The sequence below is a fragment of the Ylistrum balloti genome, unplaced genomic scaffold (genome assembly GCF_031769215.1).
Source record: "Ylistrum balloti isolate Yb309-2 unplaced genomic scaffold, AGI_CSIRO_Ybal_v1 Utg369890, whole genome shotgun sequence".
NCBI lineage: Eukaryota > Metazoa > Mollusca > Bivalvia > Pectinida > Pectinidae > Ylistrum > Ylistrum balloti.
Window position 1 is genome coordinate 469,946 of NW_026782023.1, and position 25,479 is coordinate 495,424.

General features: G+C 35.7%; 1 protein-coding gene across 1 annotated transcript in view; it reads left to right on the forward strand.

Annotated features, from left to right (window-relative positions):
• Positions 1-22,821, forward strand: part of LOC132546432 (diacylglycerol kinase theta-like) — a 37,581-nt gene extending 14,760 nt beyond the window's left edge. The window contains exons 9-24 of the mRNA XM_060210144.1: positions 2,254-2,370; positions 3,740-3,910; positions 5,852-6,005; positions 6,527-6,617; positions 7,174-7,287; positions 8,267-8,417; positions 9,674-9,831; positions 10,881-11,032; positions 11,968-12,116; positions 15,943-16,051; positions 17,035-17,238; positions 17,816-17,971; positions 20,504-20,669; positions 21,067-21,165; positions 21,881-22,008; positions 22,755-22,821. Of these exons, the coding sequence (XP_060066127.1) occupies positions 2,254-2,370; positions 3,740-3,910; positions 5,852-6,005; positions 6,527-6,617; positions 7,174-7,287; positions 8,267-8,417; positions 9,674-9,831; positions 10,881-11,032; positions 11,968-12,116; positions 15,943-16,051; positions 17,035-17,238; positions 17,816-17,971; positions 20,504-20,669; positions 21,067-21,165; positions 21,881-22,003 (2,114 nt within the window). The 3' untranslated portion in view covers positions 22,004-22,008; positions 22,755-22,821. The remainder of the gene's footprint in view (positions 1-2,253; positions 2,371-3,739; positions 3,911-5,851; positions 6,006-6,526; positions 6,618-7,173; positions 7,288-8,266; positions 8,418-9,673; positions 9,832-10,880; positions 11,033-11,967; positions 12,117-15,942; positions 16,052-17,034; positions 17,239-17,815; positions 17,972-20,503; positions 20,670-21,066; positions 21,166-21,880; positions 22,009-22,754) is intronic.
• Positions 22,822-25,479: the final 2,658 nt, after the last annotated feature.

Sequence of the window (25,479 nt, forward strand, 5' to 3'; positions counted from 1 at the left end):
ATTGAAACTGTTGTGCTGAAAATTGAAAAGAGTTTTTGGGGGAGGCATTCAGAAAGGTACCATTTCCAAAATCATTTGATGTCATTTGGTTGCTATGGTAACCACATAAGGCCCATGATTAGACATATCTTTTCCAGACTACTTCGCATGTTGTGGACTGATTTCAATGAAACTACACAGGGATGTTAGGAACTATGTGAAGCAGAAATTTGAAAAGTGAAACCATGGAAATACATTGGAGGTTGTTGATCCGTCAAAATTAAGATATTATCTGATGAAGTTGAAAACTGGAGTAAAAAGAAATGGTTGTCATTTGGTTGCCATGATGACCAGAGGAAGGCCCGTTGGAGTTGTGTAGTGTTACCTCTGATTTGTAATCATTCTTTGATGTTTTTTTTTCAATTCAATTTCTGTTTTCAGAATTTTAGAATTTTTATGTCCAATCAATCTTGATACTGCAATGTCGTTTTTCAACCAAAATGTTTTACTTTGTATTTCTTAATTCATTTTTATAAAAAGTTGTTTGGGTTTTATGAAAATTTTATTTGAACATTTGAGGAAAACATACACTTGCAACTTGAAAACTTGTTCTCTTACCATGTATATCCTACATACAGATTCCCTCAGAGTCACGTGAGTTGGGTATATTACACAACAATGAAATGTCATTAGTAAGTAGACAAGCACAACAACATTAATTATTTGTTGGCCTATTATCAGGCCTTGGGTTTTTAAATGCATATCAAAACAAAAGTCATATTACGTTATCATGTCGATAGTCTGGCAGGCAGGCTTGCAGGAAGGCACATTTAGCGTCCCTTTGATAACTTGAGTAATTTACAATGGATCAACTTCAAACTTCAAACAAAAGTGATGTTCATTGCCATGACAACTTGGAATTCACAGAGTTATAGCCCTTTATTCAATTACCAAAAAAATGTCTGCTCAATATCACAAGTAGTTTTCAATGAATCAACTTCAGTGTTCATAGAAAGGTTAAATAGCTTGATAGCTCATACAAATTCAATCACTGTTATTTTCGTACTGTATTTCATGGAGTTACGGCCCCAAATTCAATTACAAAAAAGATGTCTGCTCAAAATCACGAGTAGTTATCAACAGATCAACTTACACTTTATAGGAAACTTCATCACTATGAAAGCTCCCACCCATTCAATGAATACCAATTTTCAGACAAAAATTTAAGGAGTTATAGCCATTCTTTTTATCACAAAAACAATGTCTGTATGATATTGCAAGTAGTTAACAACAGATTAGCTTCATTGAAAGATTCATACCTCAGACAAGTTCCATCACTGTAATTTTTGGACAGTAATTCACTGTGTTTTTCTGTTTTGCAATCCATTTCTCATCTGCCCTTTAAACATGTAGACTTATTATTACCATTTCCATACATTTCTTTGGTGTGGGACGGGCATATAATATTTTGCCATACTGTACTCCTATTTGCTATATAAATACAAATACTTTACTTCATATGTGACGGGCCTCCAATATCATGTTCTGTGAGGTATGCATAAGCTACATAGAGAATACATGATTGTCTTAAAATAAAAGCTGAATTTTGGCAAGAGTGAAGAAAAACTGGAAAAGTCAGCCATTTTGTCTTTCTGTCCTAAACCAAAATGCAGCTTGTATTTTAAGACACTTACCATGTATTCTGTGTATTCTGCAAAACTTCTTACAAACTCAGAGTGGAAACTTTAACAGTTGATTAGGTCTATTCTGTTTTTGTTTACCAGACATTCACATAACTCTGAATTGTGCCCGATGACATGCTTAAAAATAACTAGTCTGTGTAAAACAAAGGGTCAAACTTCAATGAATATAAAAAGCCATTTTATGAATTTTGATAAATGAACTGGTTTGTTACAATAAAAGATATCACTTATTTATTCAAACAGTGATTTATATTTTTTAATGAAATGGTTAAGTTAATCCAATAAATTCTGTCAAATTAATGCAGAGTTTGAAGCACAGCTGTTTCTGTCACTGCCGAATACAGCAAAAATATATACGATAGCTGTATTCTAACAATCTCAGTGCAGTTGTAGGAAAAATATACTCTTAGGAGGTTAAAGCTGTGAAAAGAAGTAGCTATGGTGTAACCAGAATGAGATTTCTGCATTTTACAGTTTCAAAGTAAATTAAGCGAAGTTATTATTACGCAAACAATGTTGAAATGTATTAGTGATATCTATTTTGATGGTTATTGATGCTGGCTGTTTTCAGTGAGAACTGTTTCTGAGGAATGGCCATCCAGTGGCGAATCAAAGAATGATGATGAAGAGAAAGAACGTCGCTCCCCACGAGAAAAGGAGAGTAGGGATAAAGAGAGGGACCCAGAATGTAAGTTATCTGATGTATTTGGGTACAGGGACAGTCCTAATGCTTTTGCACCTTTAAATGAAATTGTCCAGATAGCTGTCATCATGCGTAGATATCGGTTCACAGTTGTGATTGATGATACTTCTGCTATCATATCCAAGCTCTATCTCCTACAGTACTTGTCTAGTGGTGGAACTCTTTTACTTGGAATAAGGGCTCACCTTGGTGATTTAGTGTGTTGTGTATCAAAAGTAGGTTATACTTGGAATAAGGGGTCACCTTGGTAATTTAGTGTGTTGTGTATCAAAAGTAGGTCATACTTGGAATATGGTTTCACCTTGGTAATTTAGTGTGTTGTGTATCAAAAGTAGGTCATACTTGGAATATGGTTTCACCTTGGTAATTTAGTGTGTTGTGTATCAAAAGTAGGTCATACTTGGAATATGGTTTCACCTTGGTAATTAAGTGTGTTGTGTATCAAAAGTAGGTTATACTTGGAATATGGTTTCACCTTGGTAATTTAGTGTGTTGTGTATCAAAAGTAGGTCATACTTGGAATATGGTTTCACCTTAGTAATTTAGTGTGTTGAGTATTAAAACTAGGTTACCATGACCTACATTTTGATGTTTTACCTATATCAGAGAAAACATTCGTCTGAAAATGATTGTCCTAGCTCTTTATCCTACACTTCTTGTCTCTGTAACTTTATTTTTGGGGTATGGGTTTACTTTGGTATGGTGGTGGTTTGTTATGAATCAAAAGTAGGTCACTCTGACTTGCATTTTGACCTTTGACCTATATCAGTGAAAAGATTTGTCTAAGCTCTAAATCCTACACTACTTGTCACTGGAATTTCATTTTTTGGGTATAGTTCACTTTTGTAAGGTGGTGTGTCAAAAGTAGGTCACTCTGAACTTCATCTTGAAAAAAAAACAGTTTGTTTTGCATATAATTTCACGGGGTATTGTAATTCACTGAATTGTCTCATTTCACAACAAATTCAAAACAAGATATTTAGATTTATAAATCAGTCATGTTGGTCCTGATTGGGGGGGAAAACCCAAAGTGGGAAAGGTGACCTCACATACCTTTTAAGGGTATGCAATAAAGATCTCTTGATTTCTATATAAGTGTGTTACCACTGTGCCACTGAACTGCCTATCAAATACATAACAATGAAATGTTAAAGGTAGGAAAAGGTTGGTGTCAAACTCACTTGTGTAGCAGTACTGAAAACTTGTCAAATACAGCCAGTTGCTTTTGTTATTTTTAGCGGTTGAATGGATGAAAACCTCCAACTAGATGATAAATGTATGGAGAAGATTTTATGAAAGACCCTAAAATGTTGCCTTTCTTATCAAGAAGTTGACCTGACCATTTTGATTTCAGCTGAGATCATTCGAGTGTTTGATGGGAATTCCTCCATGAGGAAAAGGATGTACCGCACAATATCTGTCGCAAAGAATGCCCCAGCTCAGGCCATCCTGGAAGCTGCCCTCAAAACATTCCACATATCTGATGATCCCAAGAATTACTATGTGTCAGAAGCTTCTGAGTTTGGTAAGTACTCTTATATGTGATTATCCCAAGATCTTCATCATCAGACTTTAGTAATTATGTAAGGAACCCAAGATCTTCATCATCAGACTTTAGTAATAATGTAAGGAACCCAAGATCTTCATCAGAGTTTAGTAATTATGTAAGGAACCCAAGATCTTCATCAGACTTTAGTAATTATGTAAGGATCCCAAGATCTTCATCATCAGACTTTAGTAATTATGTAAGGAACCCAAGATCTACATCATCAGACTTTAGTAATAATGTAAGGAACCCAAGATCTACATCATCAGACTTTAGTAATAATGTAAGGAACCCAAGATCTTCATCAGACTTTAGTAATTATGTAAGGAACCCAAGATCTTCATCATCAGACTTTAGTAATTATGTAAGGAACCCAAGATCTTCATCATCAGACTTTAGTAATTATGTAAGGATCCCAAGATCTTCATCAGACTTTAGTAATTATGTAAGGATCCCAAGATCTTCATCATCAGACTTTAGTAATTATGTAAGGAACCCAAGATCTACATCATCAGACTTTAGTAATAATGTAAGGAACCCAAGATCTTCATCATCAGACTTTAGTAATTATGTAAGGAACCCAAGATCTTCATCATCAGACTTTAGTAATTATGTAAGGAACCCAAGATCTTCATCATCAGACTTTAGTAATAATGTAAGGAACCCAAGATCTACATCATCAGACTTTAGTAATTATGTAAGGAACCCAAGATCTACATCATCAGACTTTAGTAATTATGTAAGGAACCCAAGATCTACATCATCAGAGTTTAGTAATTATGTAAGGATCCCAAGATCTACATCATCAGAGTTTAGTAATTTTGTAAGGAACCCAAGATCTTCATCAGACTTTAGTAATTATGTAAGGAACCCAAGATCTTCATCATCAGACTTTAGTTACTCTCTAACGAACCAAAGATCTTCATCAGAGTTTAGTAACTCTGTGATTAGTTTTTGTGAGTGATTTATTTTCACTGATTTTATTACTCCACAAATTTCTGTCCACAAACTTCTAAAATAAGTGCAAGTAGATTTATTGAAATATCGGGCATTTTTAAATAGCCATAAAATTGGGATGGATAAATAAGTAGTATAGAGAGGGAGAGTAGGATTATGTATTCTGATGGTTTTGTAGGAGTTTCTATTCTAATGGTTTTTTAGGAGTTTGTATTCTAACGATTTTGTAGGAGTTTCTATTCTAATGGTTTTTTAGGAGTTTGTATTCCAACAGTTTTGTAGGAGTTTGTATTCTAACGGTTTTGTTGGAGTTTGTATTCCAACAGTTTTGTAGGAGTTTGTATTCTAATGGTTTTGTAGGAGTTTGTATTCTAATGGTTTTGTAGGAGTTTGTATTCTAATGGTTTTGTTGGAGTTTGTATTCCAACAGTTTTGTAGGAGTTTGTGTTCTAACGGTTTTGTAGGAGTTTGTGTTCTAACGGTTTTGTAGGAGTTTGTGTTCTAATGGTTTTGTTGGAGTTAGAGTTTGTATTCTAATGGTTTTGTAGGAGTTTGTGTTCTAATGGTTTTGTTGGAGTTTGTATTCTAACGGTTTTGTTGGAGTTTGTATTCCAACAGTTTTGTAGGAGTTTGTATTCTAATGGTTTTGTTGGAGTTTGTATTCTAATGGTTTTGTAGGAGTTTGTATTCTAATGGTTTTGTAGGAGTTTGTGTTCTAATGGTTTTGTAGGAGTTTGTGTTCTAATGGTTTTGTAGGAGTTTGTGTTCTAATGGTTTTGTAGGAGTTTGTGTTCTAATGGTTTTGTAGGAGTTTGTATTCTAATGGTTTTGTTGGAGTTTGTGTTCTAATGGTTTTGTAGGAGTATGTATTCTAATGGTTTTGTAGGAGTTTGTATTCTAATGGTTTTGTAGGAGTATGTATGCTAATAGTTTTGTAGGAGTTTGTATTCTAATGGTGAGCAGCCCTGCATGTTTCAGGTGAGCGAGAACTGGAGGAAAATAGTCCTATCAGGCAACAACTCAAGACACCAGATGGCAAACGCCCGTCTATCTTCCTGAGATACAAGGATAGAGACCCAGAAAAAGGGCATCTGAAGATCTATCCAGGTGGCCTGAGGTGAGTTAAGTTAGTGTAGCAGAATGCTGTCACGATAGATACCATTATATTGGGGAAATAGTTTCAGATTCTAAAAGATGGGTCATTTTGAGAGTTTTGTCAGTTCTATGAATATCTGTTTCAGAATTTATTCAGTGGAATGCTTCATAGACTCTGATTGTTCTATGTAATTGATGACATTTTATGTCTATAGACATGTATGTCTATATAAATTATGTCTAATTTATGTTAATGATAACATGTCTTTTTCTTTAAAGATGACATGACTCTTTTGTCAAAACGATGACATCTAGTTAATCAAAATATCAAATGATGCCATGTCTAGTCTATCAAAATGATGACATGTCTGTTCTATCAAAATTATGCATGTCTTGTCTCTCAAAATGATGACATGTCTGGTTTATCAAAATGATGTCATGTCATGTCTATCAAAATGATTTTCTGTTCCAGGTTGTCTGCTCTGTACAAGATTGTTTAAGTATGAAAAGACACCACATCATTTAATTGATTTTCTTTTCCAGGGTGTCTGCTCCGTACAAGATTGTAGAAGTGACAAAAGACACCACAGCAGAAGAAGTTATCAAAATTGCTCTCAGAAAATTTGGACTTCATGTATGTATGAAAATGATGTCTCTGCTTTCAGGAATATTCTTTGAAGTGTTAGAATAATTTACATGAAAAGTGGATTAGTTTATATCTTAAGAATTACCTGTAAAGTCTGAATGTTTAGTTCTCAATGATTTACATATTTTTCTACATCTTTTGAGTTTGTCCAGATTTATTGAAGGTTCAGTAAGCATGATTTTGAGCATAATACAAGTTGAATGTTTTGGTAGTGTCACCATTTCACAACAGTATCAGTATAGCCCCCGATATTTTATGAATCACCAAACAAAAGACTTAATTATAGGTATTGATTGTGGTGACACTTATCACTTGACACTGCATTTGGTCATAGTGGAATATTGCATAGTTAGTTAAGGATTGTGTCAAGAATTTTCCTGAGATGTATGTTAAAGTTGATGTTTTCCAAGATTAGGTTTTGGAGACGAAGGGTAGCATAGTGAGTGATCTTGTAGGTTTCCCTATTCTGCTTTATCTAGTTATTGCTATATTGGTTGTTGAAATGAATGTGCTGTAATAATGATTGTTGTTTTGATGTTTATAGGATGCCTATCCAGAAAATTTCAGTCTGATTGAAGTTCTCTTGGACAAAGGAGTCTCTGAGAAACACTTGGAAAAATCAGAAAAACCATGGCAACTTATACAACAAAGTAGGAAGGTAAGTGTAGAAAAACCATGGCAACTTAAACAACAAAGTAGGAAGGTGAGTGTAGAAAAACCATGGCAACTTAAACAAGAACGTGAAAAGGTGAGTTTCCTCTTTGAATCCTTCCAGAGAAATGTTTTGGTAAAGTATATTTTTGTCCTAGCTTGTTTGTTATGCAGGCCAATTTTATTTTTTGTGACAATTACAAAATTGATGTTGGTTATTGCATTTTTAAAATTTTCACAGGAAAGCTGTTGTATACTATTTCAAGTAGTTAAACATCATTTTGTATCTTGAATTTTAACTTATGTAAACACAAATTTTCTTGTTGGCCAGGTTGCACATAGTTTAGATCCGGGTTATAGTATGGTGAATGTCGGGCAGGCGGGTGGGGAATACCAGTTTTGTAGAATTAACTCCTGGAGTTTTTGACATAGAAGCTTGAAACTTTGTAGGATGTTTATATATATATGTTGAAGATGTGCACCTCATATTATGGATTCATTCCGGACATTTTTCTGGATTTTCTGGGCTATGGAACTTAGTCATTTTCTGAAACTTTTCTTGTTATCACAGTTTCTCAGAAACTGCTTTAAGAATCTTTCCGAAATTCCACATTTAAATCACCTTGGGGCCCTAGATGTCCATTGTCTACTTTTTGAACATCACCGAATCAAAAATGGCTGCCATTTCTTTCGTCAAATGCCCTTCTTCTGCACCGATTCATAAAAACAACCAAAATTTCTCTCTTATAACGAATATTCTACATACTCAACAAATAAAACACCTTTAACTGTCTTATAAATACCATATAACATTGCACTCATCCCGCAACCCGGCCAATTGAGGCTTTGCTCCATTTTTCTTTGTCATTATTCATAAATGTGATTTGGCTGAGGCGGACATATGATATTGACTTTAATAGATTCTCCAGCTTATATCTATGTCTGATTTATCTGGTTGTTTACATGACACTTTTTTGTGGTTTTAGGATTCGCTGAGACAGAACCGTATGACGCGATTCTATCTACAACAGAGAGAAGACCCTCACGGACCTGCCATATCCATGTTTGTGGGGAACCTTCCAACTGGACTGTCACAGCGTCAGTATGAGAAGATCCTACTGGACATAGTGGGGAAGGGTAAGTGTTGAGTCCATTTTACGTTTATTGTCACTGTTTGAAATAATTAGTCAGGGGATGAGGTTGTAAAGTGTAAATAGTGTCCTCGTACGTAACCGTCTTGTTCCAAATCTGTGTCAAGAACCTCTCTATAATTTTGATCCATACTTGTTCTATATTATCAAAATATCCATTCCTCACCTTACCAGATTCTGTTTAAGCCTACATATCACCTAAATATTTTGTAGTTTTAATTAGGACTAATTATTCTTCGACCAATTATGACATCACAATTTGATAATAAAAGGATGTCATGTCTCAATAATAATAAAAAACTCTTTTAGTTTGGCAAAAAGATTATTCTGTATGAAATATTTATCAAAATTGATGTAATAATGTCAGGACATCAAAAGTAAGTATATTAATAGATATAGGACATGGGTGACATTTAATGTCACAGCATCAAAAGTTAACATATTAGTTAATAAAAAACTTGGTGACAGTTAATGTCAGGACATCAAAAGTAAGTATATTAGTAGATATAGGACTCGGGTGACATTTAATGTCACAGCATCAAAAGTTAACATATTAGTTAATAAAAAACTCGGTGACATTTAATGTCAGGACATCAAAAGTAAGTATATTAGTAGATATAGGACTCGGGTGACATTTAATGTCAGCATCAAAAGTTAACATATTAGTTAATAAAAAAACTCTGGTGACATTTAATGCCAGGACATCAAAAGTACCCATACAGAACTCATGTGATGGTTAATGTCAGGACATCAAAAGTTACCATACAGAACTCGTGTGATGGTTAATGCCAGGACATCAAAAGTTACCATACAGAACTCATGTGATGGTTAATGTCAGGACATCAAAAGTACCCATACAGAACTCATGTGAGGGTTAATGTCAGGACATCAAAAGTTACCATATTAGTTGATACAGAACTCATGTGATGGTTAATACCCTTTGACTTGTCAGGAATATAAAAACATACTTTTAATTGTATTGTTCATATATGTAATAAGAAAAAGCGCTTAGGACATGCTGAACATACAAGATTTTGAAAAGTTTTACTGGTAGAAATTCTAAAAATTACTGGTAGAAACTCCTATGTGGTGACTTTCTTGAAAATCCATTGGTAAAAACTGATATCTTAACTGATCTGCTTCTGTAAGACATTTTATCAAATGAATCAGGGTTACAAAGAAGAAAATAAAAATAGGAATGAAATAGAAAGAAGACGTTATGCATTTTACTTGTTTTTACAGGAAATAAATGGAACCAGTTTGATGTGATTTACTATGAGTATGGAGCTCTGGTCCTGGTGTACACCAACTCAGAAAAGGCTTCACGCGTGTTTAATATTCTACAGGATTCTGTATTTGATGAAAAGCCACTTCTTGTGTTACTACTTCCTAACATTCAGGTAGATATATATCAACAGCTCTTTAAACATCACAAGTTCAATCCTAGCTTTATTATATAGTGCTTGATGCTTTATCATTGTAAATGATGATTGTTTTTTCTGACTCATTTTTTAAGGTACGGAAAATGAAAGGTTGTTGCAATGACTCTTATAATTCATGAAATTTAGTGATCCATGGAGTCCTTTGTCAAATCAAGGGATCATGAACAACAAAGAAAATAACAACAAAGAAAATAACAACAATGAAAATAACAACAAAGAAAATAACAACATGTCAAAAGAATGATTATCTAAACTCTGAAGTGTTAAATTTGTATGTAATTTGTATAAATACCTCTTTCAGAAGTGTTTTGAATTTTAAAAAATGTAATTAAACTTATTTAAACAAACTCAATAATACTACCCTATATTACAAATTTGTATGTAATTTGTATAAATACCTCTTTCAGGAGTGTTTTGAATTTTAAAAAATGTAATTAAACTTATTTAAACAAACTCAATAATACTACCCTATATTACAAATTTGTATGTAATTTGTATAAATACCTCTTTCAGAAGTGTTTTAAATTTTTAAAAAATGTAATTAAACTTATTTAAACAAACTCAATAATACTACCCTATATTACAAATTTGTATGTAATTTGTATAAATACCTCTTTACGAAGTGTTTTGAATTTTAAAAAATGTAATTAGACTTATTTAAACAAACTCAATAATACTACCCTATAGAGTGTATCAAAGTTACTCTGTGTAATGATAAATGTTAGAGCACTGTGTTAGAATTAGGACTTCAGGATCTCATGATCAAATCTAGGTTTTAACTTGAATTTTCATAAAACAAGCACATGAAAGCTGTAGGCATTGTATGGTTTATGCTGCAAAATTTTCATAGGGCACAGCATTAGCCGTGTAAACATCTGACAGTAAAAATTCATTTTTTTAACTGATTTGTGGAACGAAGAATTTACAGCTTAAGAGTACCTACGAAATGAACAAAAATGTCCCCCCAAGATAGGAGGTATGACATTCTAGTATATATTTTGTTTCAGTCACACATGATCCCGGAGAACTTCAACCCTCTGCTCGTCTTCGTTAATGTAAAGAGTGGTGGTTGTCAGGGCCTAGAACTCATTACTTCCTTTCGCAAACTTTTAAATCCTCACCAAGTTTTTAATCTGGAGACTGGTGGTCCATTACCTGGGTAAGTAGATGGCTAATAGTTACACATACTAACATACAACTACTACATACAGGTATAACATACAGCTACAACATACAGGTATATGCTGATTATAACATACAGGTATAACATACAACTACAACATACAGGTATAACATACAACTACAACATACAGGTATAGCATACAGCTACAACATACAGGTATAACATACAACTACAACATACAGGTATAACATACAACTACAACATACAGGTATAACATACAACTACAACATACAGGTATAACATACAACTACAACATACAGGTATATGCTGATTATAACATACAGGTATAACATACAGGTAGATACTGACTTTAACATACTGGTATAACATACAGGTAAATACTGACTTTAACATACAGGTATAACATACAGGTAGAAACTGACAATAACATACAGGTATAACATACAGGTAGATACTGACTTTAACATACAGGTATAACATACAAGTATAACATACAGGTAGATACTGACAATAACATACAGGTACATACCGATGTTATACAAAGTTTAGAAGACTGTCACATCATGTGACCAATCTGCAAAATCCACTGTACAGATGTAGTAGATACATTTACAGACAATGTCAATGTTGCACATGCTGCGCACTTTTCATGATGTCAGGTTGAATGCAAATGTATAGTCTTTTGAGGACTTGTTGTGTAGTCTGAATAGAGCATATATGTAGTTGTAGTAAATACCTCACACAGAAAGCTTTAAAGATTTTCCTATTTCAGTTCAGCAAAGATCGTAAATGGAGGCATGCACAATTTTGTTTGGATTATTTCTTAGATAAGTTAACTTTTACTATATGAGTATTAATAGATTGATATTTTTTTTTTATTTTTAGCGAAATTTGTGTTAGACAAACAGATATATTCATTACTTAATCCAGTGTCGATATGTGTTTTGCAGGCTGTATGTATTCCGTAATATACCTTACTACAAAATCCTGGCCTGTGGAGGTGACGGTACAGTGGGCTGGGCCCTGTCTTGTCTGGATAATGTGGGACAGGATGCTGTGTGTCAGTCACCACCCTTGGCCATTGTACCCTTGGGCACAGGTAAGTATCTTATTTAGAAAAAGTCCTGTCATATCAAGTTATAGGAATTCACTATCTAGGTACTGGGATACAGTTCTATCATATCACATCATAGGGATTTAGTCCAAATCTATCTAGGCAAAGACAGATTGATAGAGTCACATTCTACCAAGACATCGGAAATAAAGTCTTATCTTATCTACTTACAGGGACATATTCCTATCTTATCTAGTTACAGGGACATAGTCCTATCTTATCTAGTTACAGGTATATAGTTCTATCTTATCTAGTTACAGGGACATAGTCCTATCTTATCTAGTTACAGGTATATAGTCCTATCTTATCTAGTTACAGGTATATAGTCCTATCTTATCTAGTTACAGGGACATAGTCCTATCTTATCTAGTTACAGGGACATAGTCCTATCTTATCTAGTTACAGGGACATAGTCCTATCTTATCTAGTTACAGGGACATAGTCCTATCTTATCTAGTTACAGGTATATAGTCCTATCTTATCTAGTTACAGGGATATAGTCCTATCTTATCTAGTTACAGGGACATAGTCCTATCTTATCTAGTTACAGGGACATAGTCCTATCTTATCTAGTTACAGGGACATAGTCCTATCTTATCTAGTTACAGGGACATGTTCCTATCTTATCAAGTTACAGGGATATAGTCCTATCTTATCTAATTACAGGGACATATTCATATCTTATCTAGTTACAAGTATATAGTCCTATCTTATCTAGTTACAGGGACATATTCATACCTTATCTAGTTACAGGTATATACCGTAAATATTCGCATATAGTGCGCACTCGTGTATAGTGCGCAGGTACTTTTTGATTTTTGATTTTCAGATTTAAAAAAAAAAAAATCTACAGAAAAATTAATTGACTGGTCACTGCGACGAAACATTTGATGTGGTCTGATCCATTGATAATTAGGAAACCACAATGAGCGTGACCCTAACACCTGTAATTACCTTAAGTAAACAAATTTACCCCGGTGACCTAACAAGCATGAAAGGCTTGGCTGATTGTATAATTAACGGTTAATGACAGTTAACACGTTGAGTATGAGGAGACTGATGACACCCGGCTTGGGCTGAACGCGTACTATTGGTCAGAAAACGATGTTGTTTTAACTGTCTGAACATTTTCAATCCTACCTTGTCCCCATAAAAGCAGGTGGTTTGTTCAGTATAGGCATGATCTTTCATGGTATCTGTGCCCACCGCGGTATCCGAAGGTATTTAATGATAGATTGTTTACACCGACTTCGACATGGGGAAACTGCGAACGCCATTTGACTACGCCGAGAGACTGGAGTTTCGTGCCGCCGGTTGCCACTTCGACATTCCAGAGTGAAATATCAAGGCACGGAAGAAAGAAAAGACCGTTTAAAGTCCCAACCACTGACCAGAAGGGCTGACATAGGTGCGACAGCGAAACACCCAGAGATGGAGAGAGAGCGCTGTTCAACTTTGTATGCGATCGCCGATATCCTGGCATCGCTGCTAGTACAACAGAACTGCGCGTGCGGGCCATGCAGATCAAGAGAGGTCATGGGGTCACCAACTTTGGGCATCGGTGGGATGGGCTGTCCGATTTATGAACAGAACGACAATCGCCTAAAAACTTCCGGATTCATTGAATTCCACAGATACATCATCAAAATGACGGGAAACGAAAAAAAATTAGATTCACCGTAATGCTAGCTTGAATGGCAGATGATTAAAACATTTTATTTTTTTGTTGTTTTTATCTCCAAACTATCATATAAGACCGACGACTTTTACATATAACTATGTGAAGGGAGGTAATCCAATATGGCGGATGCAGAACTCGGGAATGATAACCCCCGGAATGGCATGTACCTGCGTATAGTGCGCACTCCCTTTTTGACACGACAGTTTCAGCTTAAAAAAGTGCGCACTATATGCGAATATTTACGGTAGTCCTATCTTATCTAGTTACAGGGACATATTCATATCTTATCTAGTTACAGGGTTTTAGTCCTACCTTATATAGTTACAGGTATATAGTCATATCTTACCTAGTTACAGGGATATAGTCATATCTTATCTAGTTACAGGGATAGTGTTCTAAAATAGTTCTATCCAGGCACAGGGATATTAAAGGAGACAACCATATATAGGTATATGGGATATGGATGTTCTATATCCCAGGGTAGAATATCCATTATCCTACATGGATGTTCCACATTTGATGCATGTAGAACACATATATAAAAGTACAGTGATAAAACCCTATCTTATTTAGGTACAGTGGTATAGACTTGTCTTACCTTCGGTAGTGGTGTAACAATAGGTCAACTGTTCCATGAATTGTGATAGCTTTACACTCTGGATAGCAATAGGTTGATTGCATATTTTCAAGTCGATGATTGTCACAATTTTTTTTTTTTTTTTTTTTTTAAATAAACGAAAATGCTTTTTTTTGACCGAGATGTAACTAATCGACTGAAAGCCTCTTTGGAACCTTGATTAGGGTTGCACTAAATACGAACAGCACAATCACCTTCTTAGAGTGGAAGCAGAATTTTAAGAACAAGTTCTTACTTTGATGAGAGTTTATATCTTGAATAAGTGTTTTATCTTTCTTGTGTACAATATAATCTGAATTAAGACTACAGAGTATAGTAACAAAGGTGGTGACCTCTTTAATTTAGGGTTCATGCTTTAGACCAGTCCTTGAAATGAGCAAATTTGATAAACAACAAAGTGGAAGGTATGAAAATGTAACAGAATTTAACAAATATCACATACTTGATTGTATTAGAATTGTAAAGAACTTTTCTCACCTGTAATATTTGTTGATTGTATTAGAATTGTAAAGAACTTTTCTCACCTGTAATATTTGTTGATTGTATTAGAATTGTAAAGAACTTTTCTCACCGGTAATATTTGCTAAATGGAGCATTCTGATATAGTTTATTGGCTATTGACCTTTATTTTAGGGTTAGAAAAAACTTATTCTAAAAAAAACTATCCTGACAGTATCCAAATCATCACTTGAATAAGGCTATAGTAATTTAACTATCACATTACTATCGTGATAGCTTTTTTTGGCCTTAATAGTCAGCCCTAATCTAGGTACAATGATATTGTCATGTCTTATATAGTTTCAATATCATAGCCCCGTCTTATATTGGTAAAAGGATGAAATGCTGTCTAAAAACAGGTATATAAAGTCTGGAAGTAAAGGAATGTTGTCAATCACATCTACAACGACATATCACAAAATCTATATTAAAAAAAAAGTGACTGCTGTCTTAAAACAGGTATATAAAGTCTGGAAGTAAAGGAATGTTATCGATCACATCTACAACGACATATCACAAAATCTATATAAAAAAAGTGACTGCTGTCTTAAAACAGGTATATAAAGTCTGGAAGTAAAGGAATGTTATCAATCACATCTACAACGACATATCACAAAATCTATATAAAAAAAAAGTGACTGCTGTCTTAAAACAGGTATATAAAGTCTGGAAGTAAAGGAATGTTATCAATCACATCTACAACGACATATCACAAAATCTATATAAAAAAAGTGACTGTTGTCTTAAAACAGGTATATAAAGTCTGGAAGTAAAGGAATGTTATCGATCATATCTACAACGACATATCACAAAATCTATATAAAAAAAGTGACTGTTGTCTTAAAACAGGTATATAAAGTCTGGAAGTAAAGGAATGTTATCGATCATATCTACAACTACATATCACAAAATCTATAAAAAAAAAGTGACTGATATGATAAAAACTTGTAATAAGTACTGTATATGTATTTTTTATTATGAAAACTAATTTACAGGCAATGATCTAGCCCGTGTGCTGCGATGGGGGCCAGGTTATACAGGGGGCGAGGACCCACTTAACCTCCTCAGGGATGTTATCGATGCTGAGGAGATTAAGCTTGACAGGTAAGCACATCCTCTGACCAGTGGTCAATCATTGCCTCTGTATCATGTCATATCATTTCAGTTTCTGTTTGAATTTTACAGGTCTGTTGGGCCTCTTGGTACCACTGGTTTTCATTATTTTTATGTAGATATTTTATGTAAACAAAGCATTACCATGGTTTATAAATAATTAATGAAATGGAGGAAACTGTCCTATATAAATTCAAGCTGTCAAACTTCGATGTTTCGAAGTACAAGGGACTACCATAAAAACTTTGATACATGGAGACTTTGAATCATTCGTGGTGGGTTACATTGACATTTTCATGTTCATGTTCACGTAAAGTTGATGACATGATATTTCTACCTGAATAAACACAACAAATACCAAACACAAGTTTAAATGAAAAGATACATTTTCATCTTAAAGCATAATATTTTCATTCATGAAATTTTTTTTAAAAAGTTGAAGAAATTGAAATCAAAGAGAAATCAACACTGCGTGCTTATGTGTTTTACATTCGTGCCTTCGTGTCACACAGTTTATGTATATTACTGATCAATACTGACATGAAGCATTAAAGTGGTCTTCACGTGTTACGGTAATTAAATTTAAAACTGATACATAAACGTTATAGGCGCAAATGAATTGTAAAGAAAGCAAATGAATATCATAAAGTATTTTGTTCAGAAATTACAACACTAACATCATACATCTAAGGTTGAATACATAAAAATTACAAGAGTGTTTGCCAATGTCCTGATGACAGCTAGTCTGAATCAATAGGAAAACGCATGATTGACAGATAAATCACCTTCTTTTCCATGCTTTTATGCTTAATTAGTAATTAGTAAATATGCCAACAAAATACCCTAATATTTTTCAGTATATTCACAGGTTAATAGTTATGATAACTTTAGTGATAGCTCTTGGGATGTTTGTTACATGTTATTGCTGCCATTGTTAGTTGTATAGATCACTGATTTTTGACATTCGGTTGCAGATGGACAGTGATTTTTCACCCGAATGAGAAAGAGCAGAATGACACGAGAGTGGCTATAGCTAATGATACCAACTCTGCAAACACAAATGAAGACACGACAACCATCTTTGTGATGAACAATTACTTTGGTATCGGGATTGATGCGGACCTCTGTCTTGACTTCCACATTGCACGCGAAGAGAAACCAGACAAATTCAATAGCAGGTAACACATGATATATTTTGTTCCTTTATTCATAACAGCTACTGAAGAAAAAAATTGAATTAAAAATCTAAATTACTTTTATTTGGATTTAGATAATGGTACACATAAAGTAATATCACATCTGAATATCATGTATTCATTTTCTGATAAGAATCAATGAGGTTGCTTGCAGCCTGAAGCTGATGTAGGGAAGCAACATCTAATGTAGCATATAGCCTTAAGTCAAAGTAGTGATGGATTAAGTAAGGGAACTTTTTTTTCTCTACACATGTCTTTTGAAAATTGGAATATCATCTTGTAAAACAAGCCGAAGAGATATTCGTGAAAAAATAATGATACATTGCAGACTTAATCTAATGTTGGACTTCACATAAGGTATTGCCCTGCAAGTTTCTACAGGGAAACAATGTACAGTATTAGCATTGTGATCTTGGATCAAGGGTAGACAACTCCTAAAGTGATCCATTCATGATCCTAGAAATAAGCATTTACAGTAGCATGTGGCCTTATTTCTACATACTAATAAACACATTATATAGTTATTGCTTATTTCATTCATGACCTCAATGTTTTGCAGATTACATAATAAGGGAATGTATTTGAAAATTGGTTTACGGAAGATGGTTAACAGAAAGGCTTGTAAAGATCTACATCGTCATATGAGACTGGAGGTGGATGGTAAGCCAGTGGAGCTGCCTCCAGTGGAGGGAATCATTATACTCAATATACTCAGGTAAGTCTGTCACATGGTCAGAGTTATCAGTCGGCAAAGTCAGAGTTATCAGTCGGCAAAGTCAGAGTTATCAGTAGACCTAGTCAGAGATATCAGTCGGCTAAGTCAGAGTTATCAGTCGGCAAAGTCAGAGTTATCAGTCGGCTAAGTCAGAGTTATCAGTCGGCAAAGTCAGAGATATCAGTCGGCAAAGTCAGAGTTATCAGTCGGCTAAGTCAGAGATATCAGTCGGCTAAGTCAGAGTTATCAGTCGGCAAAGTCAGAGTTATCAGTCGGCAAAGTCAGAGTTATCAGTCGGCTAAGTCAGAGTTATCAGTCGGCAAAGTCAGAGTTATCAGTCGGCTAAGTCAGAGATATCAGTCGGCTAAGTCAGAGTTATCAGTCGGCTAAGTCAGAGTTATCAGTCGGCAAAGTCAGAGTTATCAGTCGGCTAAGTCAGAGTTATCAGTCGGCAAAGTCAGAGTTATCAGTCGGCTAAGTCAGAGTTATCAGTCGGCTAAATCAGAGTTATCAGTCGGCCAAGTCAGAGTTATCAGTCGGCTAAGTCAGAGTTATCAGTCGGCAAAGTCAGAGTTATCAGTCGGCAAAGTCAGAGTTATCAGTCGGCAAAGTCAGAGTTATCAGTCGGCAAAGTCAGAGTTATCAGTCGGCTAAGTCAGAGTTATCAGTCGGCTAAGTCAGAGTTATCAGTCGGCTAAGTCAGAGTTATCAGTCGGCTAAGTCAGAGTTATCAGTCGGCAAAGTCAGAGTTATCAGTCGGCCAAGTCAGAGTTATCAGTCGGCTAAGTCAGAGTTATCAGTCGGCCACAGTCGGCCAAGTCAGAGTTATCAGTCGGCTAAGTCAGAGTTATCAGTCGGCTAAGTCAGAGTTATCAGTCGGCTAAATCAGAGTTATCAGTAGACTTAGTCAGAGTTATCAGTCAGCAAAGTCAGAGTTATCAGTAGACTTAGTCAGAGTTATCAGTCGGCTAAATCAGAGTTATCAGTCGGCTAAGTCAGAGTTATCAGTCGGCTAAGTCAGAGTTATCAGTCGGCTAAGTCAGAGTTATCAGTAGACTTAGTCAGAGTTATCAGTCGGCTAAGTCAGAGTTATCAGTCGGCAAAGTCAGAGTTATCAGTCGGCAAAGTCAGAGTTATCAGTCGGCAAAGTCAGAGTTATCAGTCGGCAAAGTCAGAGTTATCAGTCGGCAAAGTCAGAGTTATCAGTCGGCAAAGTCAGAGTTATCAGTCGGCAAAGTCAGAGTTATCAGTCGGCAAAGTCAGAGTTATCAGTCGGCAAAGTCAGAGTTATCAGTCGGCTAAGTCAGTGTTATCAGTCGGCTAAGTCAGAGATATCAGTCGGCTAAGTCAGAGTTATCAGTCGGCAAAGTCAGAGTTATCAGTAGACTTAGTCAGAGTTATGGTCTGTAAGTCAGAGATATCAGTCGGCTAAGTAATGATAGTTATTAGTCGGCCACAGTCGGCCAATTTCAGACCAAAAAAGTCGGCCACAGTCGGCCAAGTCAGAGTTATCAGTCGGCTAAGTCAGAGTTATCAGTTACCTTAGTTAGACCTTAGTTTTCTCAAGTAAGTCTGTCATACAGTCACTAAGTTAGACTCTTGTAGAGCCTTTCATTTCTTTCCTGGGGATGGTCTGTGTCACTGTGACTTAGTTAATGATATTAAATTATCTCCAGCATTTAACAATTTCAGACCAAAAAAGTGAAAAATTGAAAAGATGTTTGAGCAACGCTCTTAATCATTTTGAGACAGGAGATCTGACATTTAGTCAACTCTAAGAATACCTGTCATTAAAATATAACTAAATTAAGTAAGGGTTTAATTTAAGTTGACCTATATCAATTTCAGAAGTCCATGATAATTCACCTGAAATATTTATACATAAGATTTGTCAAATAATACATGTGTTTTGAACCTCGAAGAGTTGAAAACTCCATTAGAATGTCAAAAAATAACACTTTGAAGGGCATATTAAAAGACCTTTAATGAATACTCCTTGTAACTATCCTGTATTGTAAGCTAGAGTGTTAGAAAAATAACACTTTGAAGGGTATATTAAAAGACCTTTAATGAATACTCCTTGTAACTATCCTGTATTGTAAGCTAATACACCTAACTCAATCAGCCCCTATAAATCCATCAGTACTTGTATCTGAAGTTATAGCTTTGGGCTTAATATCATTGATTGATATTCTGAAAATTCTGACATCCCTGACATGTGTTTTCACTAAAGCTGCCAAAATCAATGTGAATTTATACATATTTTTGCTTTCTTCCTGCTTTATTTTGAATTATTATAGTACCATATTGCTGGTTATTTCTGTCGGAATGATATTATTGCTATTTTATGGTAAATTAACGTGATCGCAAAAATTCAATGTGTGAAGTAATAAGACACTTGTGTATTAGATGTTGTTTTACATCCAGATCACAAAATTTTAGAAAATTGCAAAAATTTTAACCCATGACAATGACCAGCAATATGGTATGTGATGTTCACAATAATTCTCATCATTTTATGTATTGGTATAGTTGGGGGTCAGGATCCAATCCTTGGGGCCCTGAGAGAGAAGACCATTTTTCTAAACCAAACCATTATGATGGTAATCTTGAAGTGGTGGGAGTCACAGGCGTAGTACACATGGGGCAGATACAGGGTGGCCTACGCTCGGGGATACGCATTGCACAGGGGGGACACGTAAGTATAGAATTGTTAGTGGCGTAATGGAGATTTATAATGTTTAGCTATTGATACCATACAACCATCATTGGAAATAATTTAATTTGAAATGATGTTATTTTAACTGTTCATCAAAATTATGTAAATTGTAATATTCTTGTATCATTATCAGAAATAATTCTTCTGTAGATTTGATCATACAGATACAAAGGATCTATACATAAACATCTCATATATTTTAGTTTCTATGATTATATACCAAATTCCAGTGAATAAAAGACATGTAATTTTACTCCTTAGTCAAGTGGAAAGAGGTATCAACAGTCTCCATTTTGCTTAAGGCATATTGTAACTAATCATTTAAGTCTTAATCACCTTCATGCATTTAAAAATCTGCTAATATATAATATTGCAGTTACGGATAACATTGCTAGCAGACATACCGGTCCAAGTTGATGGTGAACCCTGGGTTCAGCCAGCCGGCCAAGTTGTAGTACTTCGATCAGCATTAAAGGTATTAGCATTCTTGTCTTTTCATTCAAATAACAGAAGACTTTTCTGTCCATCAATTTGTCAGTCCGTCCTTTCGTGTTTAGAGCATAACTTGGCCAACAAGAGTGATTTGTATAAGTTGAAATAACTTGTTTTGCAATTATTGTAAAATAAATATAGTTTTATAGTTTATAGTTATAGGGCCCTCAACACCGAAATTACAGAGTTACTGCCCTTTGTTAAAATTTTGTGTCCAGAGCATAACTTTGCTAACATTTTAACTGAGATATCAACACTTGGTATAAACATTGATCATGCTAAAGCCATGTGCTGTTCTAGTAAAAAAAAAAAAGAAATTACAACACAAAACGATTTTTTCTACTCTCAAATTTGTATTGTGGAATTTACATTTACTAGTATTTCTCTATACAATCATCCTAAAATTTGCACTCATTTGATATCTCATTTGGCATGGCATCAGTATGACCCTGTCCTTGTTTGCAGTCTTTAAACACTGCCATTATGATATAAGAATGTTGTCCTAAATGTTTTGTATTATTCTAGTTTAATAAATCTGATTCTGTGACTTACCATTATAATCTTAATAAGTTTTTGCAGGCCTAGACTTCATACGAATATGCTGAAGCATTGTCCAATGATACATTTAGCATCTTGGTGTTTTTAGGACTATTGCACCTTGGAATTTGTATACACATTGTTTAATTTTTTTTTTTCAGGCAACAATGTTGAAAAAAAGCAAAAATAAGATAAAACGGCGAAACACAGAACCCAGTATATTTTTCCCTGATAATGAACAACTACGATTACAGTCGCCAACAGAGGAGAATGAGCCACTTTAATTCATGTAGGTACTTCTTAACATGCTGTGGTATTCAGAGTCTAACAAACTAACCAAAACATTTTTTGTTTTTGTTTTTTGACAGTGGAAATTGAAATGGGTTCCATCTGTCTTTTTGTCCAGTTAGAAAGATTTGCACAGCCCTAATCTGGGAACGGGAATTTGATTTATGTAGAGTTGTTCTACAGAACTGCAGTAATAGATGCTGAATATGTAGCTCACCTAGTTGTGGAGTGCGAGTCGTTTTTTATGTTTATGATGCTCCTGGTCTTGAGAGTTATTGGAAAAACAAAATTTATTATGCTTCCTGAAAATTCAAGGAAGCATATAGTCGCTGCTTTTTCTGTCCTTCCATCTGTCCATCCGTCCGTCCATCTTTCCATCCTTTGCCCATGGTTAAGCAAGGATCATGAAACATTGATCACACTAAGGAAATGTTCAGAATGCCAAGTTCAGGGCCTGCAACCCCTTAATTACAGATTAATTGGCCTTTTTATTAAATTTATATCTGAAGCATAACTTTGCTTGCATATAAATTATGGTTATGAAACAGTGTATTCATTGATTATACAAAAATGATGTGTAGTGTACTAAATTCAGTGCTTGAATCCCTTAATTACAGAATTATTGCCCTTTGTTAAAAAAAACTGTGCCCATTAAACAAATTGTTTCTGGGAGCATTCGTTGGTTTAACTGATACTCATTTTCTTTTTGATATAAATGAATTGAAGAAATGACATTTCTTGTTTCAGGTGTTGTTTTACCCTATAGACACGGAACTAGTGATAGACAGGGGAACTGAGGACCAACTCTGGGGAGTGTCATGTCTGTGATGTCAATAGACGAAAAGCTAGTGATAGACAGGGGAACTGAGGACAACTCTGGGGAGTGTCATGTCTGTGATGTCAATAGACGAAAAGCTAGTGATAGACAGGGGAACTGAGGACCAACTCTGGGGAGTGTCATGTCTGTGATGTCAATAGATGAAGAGCTAGTGATAGACAGGGGAACTGAGGACCAACTCTGGGGAGTGTCATGTCTGTGATGTCAATAGACGAAGAGCTAGTGATAGACAGGGGAACTGAGGACCAACTCTGGGGAGTGTCATGTCTGTGATGTCAATAGATGAAGAGCTAGTGGTAGACAGGGGAACTGAGGACCAACTCTGGGGAGTGTCATGTCTGTGATGTCAGTATACACGAGGTAGTGATAGACAGGGGAACTGAGGTTGCTGGCAGTTTCTAATAACATTGATGTTGGTCTCTAGGAGCACAGATGCTACTATCCTCCATTAGTGATGTTGGTAGACAAGGATACAGGCATTAACCACCATTAGTGATGTTGATCGCCAGAGATGCAGATGTGTCTGTCCTAAGTTAATGTGTTGATCACCAGGGATACAGACATTAACCACCATTAGTGATGATGGTTGCCAGGGATATGGACGTTACTCTCCTCCATTAGTGATGGTAGTCACCAGGGATACAGATGTTACTGTCCTCCATTAGTGATTGTAGTTACCAGGGATACAGATGTTACTGTCCTCCATTAGTGATGGTAGTTACCAGGGATACAGATGTTACTGTCCTCCATTAGCGTCACCAGGGATACAGATGTTACTGTCCTCCATCAGTGATGGTAGTCACCAGGAATACAGATGTTACTGTCCTCCATCAGTGATGGTAGTCACCAGGAATACAGATGTTACTGTCCTCCATCAGTGATGGTAGTTACCAGGGATACAGATGTTACTGTCCTCCATTAGTGATATTGGTTGCCAAGGATACAGATGTTATTGTCCTCCATTAGTGATATTGGTTGCCAGGGATACAGATGATACTGTCCTCCATCAGTGATGGTAGTCACCAGGAATACAGATGTTACTGTCCTTCATTAGTGATATTGGTTGCCAGGGATACAGATGTTATTGTCCTCCATTAGTGATATTGGTTGCCAGGGATACAGATGTTATTGTCCTCCATTAGTGATATTGGTTGCCAGGGATACAGATGATACTGTCCTCCATTAGTGATAATGGTTGCCAGAGATACAGATGATACTGTCCTCCATCAGTGATGGTGGTCACCAGCGATATAAAGTTGTTACTGTCCTCCATTAGTGATATTGGTTGTCAGGAGTATGGACATTTGTGTCCTCAATTGGTGATAATGGTTGTCAAGGAAACAGATATCACTGCCCTTCATTAGTGATGTAGGTTTCCATCAGTACAGATACTATTGTCCTCATTAGAGATATTGGTTGCCATGGATATGGACGTTACTCTTCTCCATCAGTGATGGTGGTGATGGTTGCCAGGGATACAAATGTAGCTGTCCTCCATTAGTTTACTAGGAGATGGTGTTTGACATGAATGTATTAGTGAAGATTTGGGTGTTTGAAGTTGTGGGTATCGACAATGATTGATGGATTGTACATAACCTCTGTCATCCTTCATCACATATAATGCTGACATTACCACCCTGGACATTACTTTATTGTCATTGACAATTACATAACGGACATGATTGACATTATATTGATACAGTTTGTAATGGGCATCAATTAGATAAAATGGGAATATGCTTACACCACACTGGTCAACTTGGGACAGGACATGAAAGTGTTTAACAAGGGACAGGATACCATGACATCACACTGTTTAACTAGGGACAGGATACCATGACATCACACTGGTCAACTAGGGACAGGATACCATGACATCATACTGTCAACTAGGGACAGGATACCATGACATCACACTGGTCAACTAGGGACAGGATACCATGACATCATACTGTTTTACTAGGGACAGGATACCATGACATCACACTGGTTAACTAGGGACAGGATATCATGACATCACACTGGTTAACTAGGGACAGGATACCATGACATCATACTGTCAACTAGGGACAGGATATCATGACATCACACTGGTCACTTAGGGGCAGGATACCATGACATCATACTGGTAAACTGGGGACAAGGATACTGTGACATTTCACTGGTCAGTGAGAGACAAGATACTGTGACATCACACTGGTAAACTGGGGACAAGGATACTGTGACATTTCACTGGTCAGTGAGAGACAAGATACCGTGACATCACACTGGTAAACTGGGGACAAGGATACTGTGACATTTCACTGGAAAACTGGGGACAAGGATACTGTGACATTTCACGGGTCAGTGAGAGACAAGATACCGTGACATCACACTGGTAAACTGGGGACAAGGATATTGTGACATTTCACTGGTCAGTGAGAGACAAAATACCATGACATCACATGGGTCGACTTGGGACAAGATGCTGTGATATTACACTGGTTGGTCAACTAGGGACATGGTTACTGTGACTGCACACTGGTCAAGTATGGACAGGATACTGTGACATCACACTGGTTAGTGAGAGACAAGATACCGTGACATCACACTGGTCAGTGAGAGACAAGATACCGAGACATCACACTGGTAAAC